Source organism: Musca domestica, unplaced genomic scaffold (genome assembly GCF_030504385.1).
Source record: "Musca domestica strain aabys unplaced genomic scaffold, Musca_domestica.polishedcontigs.V.1.1 6, whole genome shotgun sequence".
Lineage (NCBI taxonomy): Eukaryota > Metazoa > Arthropoda > Insecta > Diptera > Muscidae > Musca > Musca domestica.
This window is the reverse complement of record NW_026712363.1, coordinates 22,389,047-22,402,947: the sequence shown is the minus strand read 5'-3', so window position 1 is coordinate 22,402,947 and position 13,901 is coordinate 22,389,047. Positions and strand designations below refer to the sequence as shown.

The following is a 13,901-nucleotide window of genomic DNA, read 5'->3' as shown; positions in this document are numbered from 1 at the left end:
AGAACGGCTGAACTGATTTCGACAGTTCTCATTAATTCAGAATGGTCTCTTTGCAGGAAAGAAAAAACGTCTAAAAAATCGCATAAAATATCTCTCTAAAGATGAAAATTTTGATTTTGTAAAATTTTCTCATATTTTTTCAATTTTGTCATATTTTTGGCATATTTTCTTTTTGAATTAAACATTTGGTAATATTTCTACAGCTAACAAAACTAAGTAGTTAGGATATCAGGATATCATATACAGATCGCATTTATGGCCCGATCCTTACGAAATTTTGCATGGGGATCAGATGAGGGTCAGAATAGAAGCCTACTCTTTTTGGAGATGATCGCCATATATTTAGGGGTTGAAATGGACCAAAAAAAAAAAAAAAAAAAAACTGCAAAATTGTCAGCAGGTCGTAATTATCGCCCGATCGTCACGCACATTTGAATGGGGGTTACCGGACATTGCAAAAGCCAAGCTGTTTTGGATGGCCATCCAAAATTATTCAATGTGTGAAATAGTTTGCCAACTTTTGTAGACAAAATACGAATATGTCCATTCCAGTGACTTTTTGGAGAATTCAGAAATACAGGAAAGACGCACTCCTGACTATTTCGTTGAAGAATATTGTCAAATGTCTGTATCTCATATAGATACGTTTCAGTCAAACCCAATAATAAATGTTAATCTTTTGCCACTTCTGAGAGATTATAGGTCTTTTGGAAATATTATTTTCAGATCTAGGAAGACCATTTACGTGCAAAATCTACCAATAAATTGGAAATGAGCAAATTAGTTTAAGTTGCTATAATTTGAAATCTGATGGTTTTCTTTTATTATTTGTCCCAATATCTTGTGGAATTCTTTCGAGTTTCTCGCCTATATAAACTGTATCGTTTATTATAGTGTTGTAGGGTATTCAATGGTCGGCTCCTCTCGACTTTAGCCTTTGCTTACTTGTTGGTATTGAAAATGGGATATAGGTCCACCTTTAGTCATAGCCTCCATATGACTATACCTCCCTATTTCCGGTATTTTGATGATTTTGGATTGCTCAAAGGAATTGTTTAACATTTCGTGCTTGAAGTTCCTAACTGGTACTACAACCGAAGACAGAAAATTGTCTATGCAGGTCCAGGTCTTCATGTAGCCCCTATATATCGGTACGTCTCTACATTCGGTATTTTCATGATTTTTGATACATTATTCACCGGAATTGTTTCAAATTTCGTATATGAAAATCCTAATGGGAACTTCAGTCTATGACGGAAAATTGTCTGTGCAGGTCCAAGTCTTTGTATAGCCCCCATATATCGGTACCTCCCTAAATTCGGTTTTTGATGATTCCATATTTGTATGTACTAATGGGAACTTCAGTCTATGACGGAAAATTGTCTGTGCAGGTCCAGGTTTTCGTATGGCCCTGATATAACGGTACCTCCCTATTTTCGGTATTTTTATGATTTTAGCGACATTTTTCACCGGATCTGTTTCAAATTTCGTATTTCAAGTTCGTAATGGGTACTACTGACAGAAAATTGCATTTCCAGGTCCAGGTCTTTGTATAGACCTCAAAATAACAGTTTTAAGAGAACTTTAACGTATTCAATTTTTTTTTAATTTCCAAATTCGTTCTAAGTAGTGGAGGGTATTCAAAGTATAGCGAGTTGTAAAGAATAGCTGGCTTTATGACAGATAAAAGTATTAAAAATCGTGACCCTTTGTGAATGAGGTACTGGAAGTGGCTTGCAGATATGTATCATCTTCACAACAGATTTTGTGTAAGCAAACATGTTTGAATGTGTGAAATTTGAGTAGATGCTTATTTCGCTTTCTTTTAGGGTTTTTTTTTTCAAAATCTTGAACCCTCTGTGGCGGAGTTACCAGAAGAAATGGTACCGTACCAACTCTGAATGGAGTCGGATGTTATTTTCGCGTTGTATGAGCTTCATGGATATCAAAAATTTTGACCCTTTATGGGGGAGGTACCAGAAGCAGTTGATCGATATGTAATAATAGCATGTGTGAAATATAGAGAGAACCGCATGCTTATTTCGGATTTTATAATTGTTATTGAAACTTTGATCCAAGTGGGGGAGAGGTACCAGAATGAATAGTCTGATCTCTACAATCTTTACTACAGATCTTGTGTTGATAGAAAAATATCCTAGATGTGCCAAGTTTGAAAGGAATTGGCTGTTAATTTCGCATTTCATGAACTTCATGTATATTCAAAATGTTGACGCTTTGCTGGGGAGGAGAGATCGATATTGCCCATCTCCGAAGTCGATCTAAGTTTGATCAAATAGGAAACTCCCTTCGAGAGTTATTGTGCGCACCAGTCAGATAGACGGTCCGACGAAAACCCCTAGATCGACTCCAAATCTTCTGAAACGGATTTGGTCCAAAGAGACCTGGTGTGAGATATATTTCGCAATATTTAGGAGAGAACTTTAAAATTTCATATAGATCTTTGGATTACATTCCAAAGGAATATTAATAAAAGGATTGCACAATAGACCCACATCCAATTTTTCTGTCGAAAACTTTTTCAATGTCTCCATAAGTAAATCCTAGTAATCCATAGTGATCTCAATATCAAATTTTCCCCTTTGCCAAATTTAGTAACATTTAGTACGCATATCTAAATCAATCTACATCTCTCCATCCTGGACACCAACGATCATCCAAAATTAGTAATGTTTAGTACATTTTGAAAAAGAAGCACAAATTTAGAGCAAAACAACTAGATTTCACCAGAGACTTCAATATCAAATTTCGGAATTCCTGCTCCGTACATTCATTCTATGTCAAATTTAGTAACATTTAGTACTTTTCGTATACTTTCAGTACTCATTTGCTAAACAATTCCATGTCTAAAATTTCAATATAAAATTTCACGATTTCAGCTCTATCTCTTCACCCAATACCAAATAAAGTACCGTTTTGTATTTTTTTGTACAAATATAGGATATATTTTCATACCACAATCAAATCTTAAACAGAAATACCATCAGTAATCCAAATGTAACAAAATTGTATTTCTTTATTCCTTCACTTAATACCAAATATGGTACCATTTTTCCGAAACCACTTCCATATATCCAGGCTACACACGATCAGCGGTCCCTATACCAAGCTTAAGATTTAAAGCACTGTCTTTTCATCCAATACCAAATTTGACAAAATTTTCAAAATTCCAGCTTCATCCGTTCACCCTAAAACAAACTGTTACAAGTTTAGTCCTATTTAGTAAAGTTAGGACGCTTTGTACACGATTCCGAAACCACCTTCCGAATTTCAAGTTTTTAGCTCTGTCCGTACACAAATAGTACCAAATAGTACGATTTTAGAAATTTAGTACCATTTTATAACTTTTCGTAACCTTAATGTTCGAATTTCCAAAAACTCTATTATACATCAATCCTGCACGCCATCAGCAACTCTCATTCCCATTTCCAGAATTCTAGCCCATTCCGTTTGTCTAATACAATTTATTCAATTTTTAGTACATTTTAATATGTTTCGTACCCCTTTAGTACGTATTTCCAAAAACCCAGCCTTTCTAAATGCCACCTCACCAAGACTGGCCTCGTGCAAAATTTTAAGATTCTTGATGCCTCTGTTTCTTTAGAGCGTTGATTCTGCATCAATCAGTCAGTTATTGCACCCTTTGTGGGAGAGGTACTAGAAAGAGTGGACTGATGGCGTCCATTTGCGCACCTTACCTAGAACTGATAAAAATATTAGGATTTCCAAAGTTTTCGCAAATTTGGGCTAATTTAATGTCTATGAATAAAATTTTGACCTATTGTGGGGAATGTACCAGAATGAGTGGAACGAAAGATGGACCTACATGTATCCCATTTTCAATCTCACACAACTTGCAGACATCATGTGATCGTGATCCAAATTATAGTCATCTATCTCGACCCCTTTCCGAATGTGTGAAAGGCATAAAAAAATTCTATTTTACATTTAGCACACGCATATGAATATTTTTTTTAAATTCTCCGCATGTAACGGACATAAGAACAAACATAAAATTGTCAAAAATGTCTGTCAGTCTACATTCAGGGGAAAACAAGAAAAACCATTTCTGTATTAGAACAGAACAAAATGCATATTTCATACCTATGTTGATGTAAATATTCAACAATACCTTAGACGTTAGAACCTGTAGTCGGCCAGAAACGCCAACCCCCGAAACCAATCAATTTTCTTAAAGTTTTCAGTTTTTTTTTCTTGACTTGGGCCTTTTTGTTGTTGTTTCTTCGAATTTGAAAGGTGTAAATGAACTGTGAGATTTGTTAACAGACCAATTTACATAACAAACAAAAAAATAAAAAAAAAGTAACAACAACTACAACAATAATAAATTCAAGTGTTGGAAATGTGAATTTGCCTGCAGTCTGAATTTGTAGAACCGCAGAACAGATATGTAGATATATTGCATATGCCTGTCTACCAATCCATCCAACCATCCATCCATCCGCTTATCTATCACTGCTCGTTGCTCGTTTAGCTTTCTATTCTGCATAAATGGCGAATATAATTCAAATATGACGACGACTATAAATAAATATGTCATTTGTATGTCAAAACAAGTAAGCAAAGGCTACAGTCGAGCGGGGCCGACCGTTGAATACCCTACAACACTATAATAAATGATACAGTTTATATAGGCGAGATACTCGACAGAATTCCACAAGATATTGTGACAAATAATAAAAGAAAACCTTAATGTTTCGTTTTCTAATTTTCGAATAATAGCAACTTAAACGAATTGGCTCATTTCAAATTTATTGATAGATGTTGCACGTTAATGGTCTTCCTAGATCTGGAACCAATATTTCCCAAAGACCTGTAATCTACACAGAAGTGGCAAAAGATTAACATTTATTATTGGTTTTTGACTGAAACGCATCTATATGAGATACAGACATTTGACTATATTCGTTAACGAAATTGTCAGAAGTGCGTCTTTCCTGTATTTGAGAATTCTCGAAAAAGTCTCTGGAATGGACATTTTCGTATTTTGTCTACAAAAGTTGGCAAACTATTTCACACATTGAATATTTTTGGATGGCCATCCAAAACTGCTTGGCTTTCGCAATGTCCCCCTTTCAAATGTGCGTGATGATCGGGCGATAATTACGACCTGCCGACAATTTTGCAGTTTTTTGGTCCATTTCAACCCCTAAATATATGGCGATCATCTCCAAAAAGAGTAGGCTTCTATTCTGGCCCTCATCTTATCCCCATGCAAAATTTCGTAAGGATCGGGCCATAAATGCGATCTGTATATGATATTCTGATGTCATAACTACTTAGTTTTGTTAGCTGTAGAAATATTACCAAATGTTTAATTCAAAATGAAAATATGCCAAAAATATGACAAAATTGAAAAAATATGAGAAAATTTTACAAAATCAATATTTTCATCTTTAGAGAGATATTTTTATGCGATTTTTTAGACGTTTTTTCTTTCCTGCCAAGAGGCCATTCTGAATTAATGAGAACTGTCGAAATCAGTTCAGCCGTTCTCGACATATAAGGGATCTTTCAAGCATATCTTCTTTGATAGACATATATATCGAACATATTTTGCTATATATCCGATTTGTTGGATGTTAACATCAATGTAAAGGTCAGAAGTAACCTTGTCATGGCTTTGTGATTTCGCCGGGATTTAAAATATTCGCGGTTTAATGAAAAATGTTGAATTTTTTCAACACAAAATATATGGTCTATTTTACCCGCTAAATATTATCCGATGACCACCCAAATTGGTAGGCTTCTTCCCCGTCCTAAACTCTAGCTACATGCGAAATTCCGCGTCGATTGGTCTATAATTGCGACCTGTATAGCTACTGCAAAATCCGACATTTTTTCAGTATTTGGTCCATTTCAACCCCTAAACATTTGGCGATCATCTCAAAAAGAAATAGGGTTCTATTCTGGCCCAATCCCGACCTCCATTCCAAATTTCGTGAAGATCGGGCCATAATTGCGACCTGTAGAGTGATTACAAATTAACATGGACAGACGGACAGACGGACAGACGGACAGACGGACGGACGGACATACATAGCTAGATCGACTCAGCTCGGCGAGCTAGGAAGATCCATATATACTTTCCTATGTGGGAAACCAATATTTCGTGGTGTTACATAATTTTTGGCCCAATCAAACTTATAATACCCCCAACACATAGTGTTGTAGGGTATAAACATGTTAACGGACATAATCGGATCAAGACATTGACATAATGTGGGATTGTAACGGTGAAAAATTGAGACTTTTATACTTTTATCTTCGTTTTGTTGTTGTTGACTGTGAGTTGAGGTTCTAGGCCTTTCCGTAGCCTGGCAATTAGAACAATAAAATGTCCATTCGAAATTCCTGACAAGTTTTGCCAGACAGGTAAGTAACAGTTATTGTTGTCGGACTAAATGCTGGGGGGTGTTTGTTGCATAAAGTGGTATACTTTAAAGGGGGGTTCGGTTTTTCGTTTTTATACCCTACACCACAAGGTGGTCAGGGTATTATGTCTTAGTGCATTTGTTTGTAACAGGCAAAAGGAAACGAGATAGACCCATAGTTCCTTTTGATGATCTGCATAGAATCAAATTCTGAGTCGATTTATGCATGTCCGTCCATCTGTCTGTCCATGTATTTTTGTAAACAAAGTACAGTTCGCAATTATTGCCCTACCCAGATGAAATTTTGAACACATCATTTGTTTGGCCCAAGGACGAACCCTATTGAAATTGGAGATAATCGGTCAAAATTTAGATATAGCTCCCATATATATCTTTATCCGATTTGCCTTTTATTGTGCACCAAACGTGTAATATCAGTCCGAATAGTATGAAATTTTGCACATACAACCAAATTAGGCCTGAAAATAAGTATGCCAAATTTGATCAGATCTTTGATCGATTTGTTATTTTTGTCCTTCGAAGCCGTAATATGCACTCTGTTACAACAATATTTGGGGAAATGTATCAAATACAGCCCAAAAATACATGAGCCAAATTTTATCGAGATCGGTTCAGATTTGGATGTAGCTCCTTTATATAACTTCGTCCGATTTACCTTTGATTGTGCACCAAACGCCTAATATTTGTCCAAATGGGATGGAATTTGGCACCTAGGGCCGAATTTAGTCTAGAAGCTAGTATGTCAAATTTGGTGAAGATCGGTTCAGATATAGCTCCCATTAATACTGTTCATCCGATTTGTTATATTTGTTACCCACAGCCGTAATATGCACCCCGTAACAACGATATTCAGGGAAATATATCAAATACAGCGAAATTTTATGGACATCGGTTCCGATTTGGATATAGCTCCCATATATATCTTTATCCGATTTCAAATTAATTGTGCACCAAATGGGCAATACAAGTCCGAATTTAAAAGATACAAATGCTTCGGCATATATTACTTTTTTTTTTTAACTTTAACCCTTTATAGCCAGGTGGTCCCTTCAGGAACCTCAACTTTAGAGACTTGTTTTTCAAAACTGTTACATTTTTTGCGCAATGTTTATTCAGCAAATATTCTCTTTATAATGTATGCCATCTAACGAAAACGAAAATCATATGCTTTTCGGTGCTGAACACCTGATTTTTGACGTTTATCAGAAAAACACAAAAAAGCTTCAAAGTGAACAAATCGTGCTTTTTCAAATTAATTGAAATCAAAACTTTTGCTCCAAAAGAACCAAATAAAATTAATTTTTATTATTTGTGCACTATATTCAAACCATGTAAGTATCTCTTAAGCAATATAATTTTTTTGTCCTTCGGTCCTTCAAAGAACCAGTAGGCACTCATTAGAGAAGTGAAATTCGTTAGTGTTTTAGCGTCTTTTTCTAATTTTAGTGTAAATTTGTAATTTTTTATAGAAAAATGCCACGTAAATACAAAGATTTTACCACGGCTGAAGAGTTTGAAGCATTCGTCAATGATTTTGAATGGCCAGTAAGTGAAATTGGCGATATATCAGATTTTGACGACGACAGTCTAGACGATCCCGATTTCAATATAGTGACAAATGATGAGCGAATATCACTGATAGTTGGAGGATGATGTGTTCGAAAATGTGAACGAATTAGATGCTGAACAAGTTGTGAGTGTGGAACCAACTGCTGATGAGAGTATTCAAAATGAAGACATTGTTGTTACTGGAGATAGCACACGCTGGCATCAAAATGCAACATTTTACAAAGATATCACAATTGACAAGGACTCTTCCGAGTCTAAAAAATGTATCTGGAAGAAAAACCATATGCAGAATCATGCAAGTTGGGTTCAGTTTGGCAGCGAATTGAATTGACAACAGAAATAATGGCACTAGATTCACCTTTCAAATTTTTTTCTTACTTTGTAAAATTTAATTTCTAATATTGTAGACCAAAGCAATTTGTACGCAATTCCAAAGGATTCATCGAAACCTCTAAATACAACGCCAGACGAAATAAAACGCTTTTTTGGCATTACATATTTTATTTCCGTCTTCAAGTACCCAAGTATCAGGACGTATTGGGGTGAATTTGGCATACCGGCTATTATGAATACCATGACGAGAAATCGATATGACAAGGTACGCCAGTTTTTGCATCTAAATGACAACAGTAAGATGCCACGTCCGTCAGCTCAAGAAGCAGCTCCTTCACGACGACGAATATCGCGTCCGCAAAACACTGATTCATCAAACATTGATCGTTTATATAAAATTCGTCCGCTTATTGATGCCCTAAATCGAAACTTTGTCTCTGTTCCACTATTTGAAACAATACTTTCCAGACAAGCCTCACCCGTTTAGCAATAAGTTATTTTTGATGTGTGACGATATGGGATTCTGCTATAATTTAGAAATTTATTCTGGCAATGAAGACCATGTTTTGGACAATGAGCAAACATTTGCTGCTGCTCCCAAGTCTGGTTCATTGTCCAGTTCCGCTTTTCAAGAACTAAAGAATTTTCTTCGATAACTATTACACAACTATTCCTTTATTGGCTTATTTACGCACCCAGGGAATCTATGGGCTTGGAACAGTTCGACGTAACCGAATTTCTGGCTGCAAATTGCCAGAAAAATTACCCAATCGATAATTACCCAGCGATACTCCACGAGTACAACAAGTTCATGGGAGGTGTTGATCTCATGGATTCGTGCTTTGGTAGAAGCCGCATAAGAATAAAGTCACGCAAATGGACAAATCGTCTTATATACCATATGATGGACATGGTCATGATAAATGCATGGATTTTATATAAACGCCAATTCTCTTCATCTCCTCGTACAGATAAAATGCTGATTTTGCACGACGTCAGCAAAGTTTTAGTAAAATCTGGCACACAATTCATAAGGAAAGGACGTCCAAGAAGCACTGGAGGATGTTAGACCCCTGAAAATGTGCCAAAACGAGTTCGGGTAGTAATGCCGCCTAGTGACGTGCGGTTTGATAATTTTGGGCACATCCCGAAATACCTAACAACAGGCGAACCTCATTATAAAATGCCGAATTGCACATCTAGAACAACAGTGTATTGCCTTAAATGTGAGGTAGAATTATGTTTCCAATCAACAAAAAACTGCTTTCTAGAATATCATACAAAACATTGAACAAATTAACTGAAATATATATATATATATATATATATATATATATATATATATATATATATATATATATATATATATATATATATATATATATATATATTATAATTATAGCGTGTATGTTGAATTCTCCCATTAAAACGTTTAATTGTTATGCGGAGCTCTACTACGGCCCCGCCCGACTTTAAGACTTCCTTTACTGGTTTAACTTACACACGTGAGTAGCCCGAAGAGACACAATTATATTTCAAATGATCAAAAATACTATCAAATAAGTAAATTTTTAGAACCCTAGTACTATACGTACCTAACGGCTAACGAATAGTTCCTCAAGATGCTAATTTTATTCTATTGGTATTGAGTGAATGTAATCAAGGTTGAGAAGTAGGGTCGAAAGAAGGAGGTAGATTTGAAAGTGTGTACTAATCTATACGGAAAGTACTCTACTAAAGTACTGAACGGTACTAAATTTGGTGCTTTTTAAATTTGGAGGAACGGTTGGAGCTGGAGTTCTGAAATTTGAAATTAACATTACTTGCGAAGTGTAGGATTGGGATATAAAGACAATTTTCGAAATCTATTTTAATAAAAGAATAAGGTAATTGACTGACGAAAACGGCTGAAGTTGAAATCTTGAAATTTTCGAAATGTTGTAAATTCGCACTATAAGTGTACTAAAAGTACCAAAACGTAGGGGAAGTTTTCAAAATTTGTACTTATGTGCACGAAAAGTACTAAATGGTATTAAATTTAGTACAATTTCGGTGAACCGATTGAGCTCGAATTCTGAAATTTGGAAATAATTTCATTTTAGGAATGAGGAATGTTTGTAGTAGAAATTCGTACTTATGTGTACTAACTGATACCAAATTTGGTACAATTTAAATTTTGGGAGAAGTTGGAGTCCTGTTGGAATCCTGTAATTGGGAAATAAGATTTCTATTGGACTGCCTGATGGAAGTAGTTACGGAAATTCGTACTTATATGTACTAAATGGTACTACATTTGGTACAATTAGGATTTGGGTGAATCAAAAGAGCTGGTATCCTAAAATTTGGAATTGGGATTACTGTTGTAGTGTAGGATTGGGATATGTAGGTAGTTTTAGAAATTTGTACTTATGTGTACTAAATGGTAAAAAATTTGGTACTTTTTAAATTTTGGGTGAACCAATTGTGTTGAAATTCGGAAATAAGATTTCTATCGGACAGTATGATGTAATTTTTGTGGTACAATATGTATCCTGAAATTTGGAAATGTGATTACTGTCCGAGTGTAAGATTGGGATATGTAGGTCGGATTGGAAATTTGTACTTATATGTACTAAAATGTACTAAATAAAGTACAATTTGTATTTGGGCGAACCAACAGGGGTAAAGTCCTCAAATTTGGATATTGAGATAAATGTCGGAGTGTAGGATTGTGGTATGTAGGGAGCTTTGGAAATTCGTACTTATGTGCACTAAACGGTACAAAATTTGGTACAAATTGGAAATGTGATGAACCAATGTAGTTCTGAAATTTGGAATGAGAGTATTTGATGTAGTGCAGGATAGATGCTCAGAAAGGGTTATTGGAAAATCGAACTTTAAATTTAGGAAACGTTCTAAAATGTAAATAAACTTGTAAAATGGTACCATTTGGTATTATGTAAACGATTAGAGCTAAAACTTGAAATTTTGTGTGAGAATCATGGTCGGAAATAAAGTTTTGTATACGAAGTTAGTTTTGGAATTGTGTTCGGAAATATGTACAATAATTGTAGGAAAAGAACTGAATGGTACCATATTTTGCCATGGATAAAGAGAGAGAGAGAGAGAGGGAGGAGGAAATTCTGAAATTCGATATTGCGGTCTCTGTTGGTGTCAGAAATTGAGCTGTGGAGGTGGTTTTGGAAATGTGTGCTATAATTGCACGGAAAGTACCGAATGATACTATATTTGGTATTGGTTGAAGGGATAGAGATTAAATTCAGAATGTTGATACAGATGTCACTGTTGGTGTACGAAAATTACTAAGTGGTACTTAATTGGGTATTTGTTTAAGGGATAGGGCTGGAACCCAGAAATTTGTTATTGAGGTCTCTATTTGTATCTAGAATTGAGATATGGATGTAGTTTTGGAAATGTGTACTAAGTGCGTAAAGTGTACTAAATGTTACAATGGTGCAGAAAGAGGTCGAAATCTGAAATTTTTTATTAGGGTCGCTATTCATGTGTAGTCTGGACATATGGAGGTGATTTCGGAAAAGTACTAAATTCTGAAATTCGATATAGATGTCACTATTGGTGTCTGTGTTTAAGATATAGCAGTGGTTTTGGAAATGTGAAGTACATTTGTTCGACAAGTACAAAGTGCTTCCAAATTGGGTATTGGGTGAAGGGATAAGGCTGGAATCCTCAAAATTTGATATTGTCGTCTATGTTTGCACTCTAATTGTACGAATAGATGTAAATAGTACAAAATTTGGTATTGAGCGAACGAATAGAGTTGAGATCCGGAAATTTGATATAGATGTCACTGTATATCTGTGGATGAGAGAAGGGGCTGGTTTTGGATATGCGTAATATAATTGCTCAAAAAGTACTAAGTGGTCCTGAATTGGGTATTGGGTAAAGGAATTGTGCGGGAATCCCAAAATTTGATATTAAGGACCTTGTTGGAATTTCAAATATCGAATTTCAAAAAATTCCGATAAAAATCGGCACAATACCGAATATCTGGAAGTGCTGTTATTTTAAGGCTATGTGAATGTCGACTTATATAGATAATGTTATACCACATTAAAATCTCTAAATACCAAATCTAAAAAAAAAACAATTAAGCAAAGGCTATAGTCGTGCGGGGCCGACCATGTGCTACTCTACAATACTACAATTTGTTCGAAGTCCCCTTATGTCCGAATCCATTGTGGAAGATTTCTTTTTAAAAATAATGTCAAAAATAATACCCTAACTCTCTCCTGTTGCAAAATTCCGTGACTTAGAAAATTTTTAATTTTTTAGTAAATTTGAACCCCTAAATGTAAATCTTAAGAACAATAGGCTTTAATTCTGACCATAACCCTATCTCCATGCAAAATTTCGTAAGTATTGGACGATAATTGCGACATGCATATAATACCAAAAAAACGTAGTGTTACAGGGTGTAAAAATTTACAATTCAAAAATGTTTTTGACTTATAAGCATAATAAATAAGATATATATATATATATATATATATATGTGATAGTTATATATTGTTCCTATTTTGCAATCAATCCCTAAATATTGCACAACCATCTCCAATAGGGTTCTATTCCGGCCCTAACACCACCTCCATTTCATTCTCATTTCGTGAGGATCGGGCCATAATTGCGACCTATAGCTTGATTAAAAATTAACATGGACAGACGGACGGACATACATAGCTAGATCGACTTAGCTCGGTGAGATAGGAAGATCCATATGTACTTTCCTATGTGGGAAAACAGTATTTCGAGGTGTTACATAATTTTTGGCCCAATCAAATTTATAATACCCCCAGCACATTGTGTTGTTGGGTAGAAAAATCCTGAAAAAATTATCAATATATTTGATTCCCAAAGAAACCCTTCTTGTCGACCAAATGTTGATATTTGGAGATAGAGGTTCCTCCAGGGCATTTCTTTTACAATTTTGTACAATTCATAAAAATAACTATCAAATTTTTACTTACAAATTGTGGGGCATATTCCATCATTTCTTTTTGTATTTCGCCACCTTCATCTTCGTCGATCACATGTATTGGCTGTAATTCTACCGTCTTGACTTGGCTCGCCACGATCACAGCGAATAGCAGCAGGGATTTAAACCACTTACGTGGTATCTGTAAATGTATGTGGACAATAAAAGGAAAAAAGCAAATAAATTAAAGGTAATTTGTAAAATATTCGAAACGAGCAAGATAATCGCGAATAGCTGACTGGCCTGTACTGGCTGTGTCCCAAAGCGTAACACGGCGACACAACGCACCTCGCTCAAACATACTTATTTCCAAATCAAATTAACACCGAAGGCATTTTTGGTAAAAGACAATTTGTAATTTAAACAAATGCGTCCATGTTTTGGGGGGATTATTTGTGTCTGTGTGTGTGTGTGTGTGTATTTGGAAATGTAGACATTTTGGTGAGAAATTAAAAACATAGCTTTTAATTTGGTAAGCAATTTAGCTTGGCTATAAAATTACACTAATTATTTGAAATGTGTAAAAAATGATTTTTATGAGCTTCATGGTTATTGAAAATGTTGACCCCTTT

The 13,901-nt window shown here is 35.2% G+C and overlaps 1 protein-coding gene across 1 annotated transcript in view; it reads right to left on the bottom strand.

Annotated features, from left to right (window-relative positions):
- Positions 1 to 13,630, bottom strand: part of LOC101892169 (myb-like protein Q) — a 45,308-nt gene extending 31,678 nt beyond the window's left edge. The window contains exons 1-2 of the mRNA XM_059129288.1: positions 13,547 to 13,630; positions 13,322 to 13,471 (exon numbers count right to left, since the gene is read on the bottom strand). Of these exons, the coding sequence (XP_058985271.1) occupies positions 13,322 to 13,471; positions 13,547 to 13,630 (234 nt within the window). The remainder of the gene's footprint in view (positions 1 to 13,321; positions 13,472 to 13,546) is intronic.
- Positions 13,631 to 13,901: the final 271 nt, after the last annotated feature.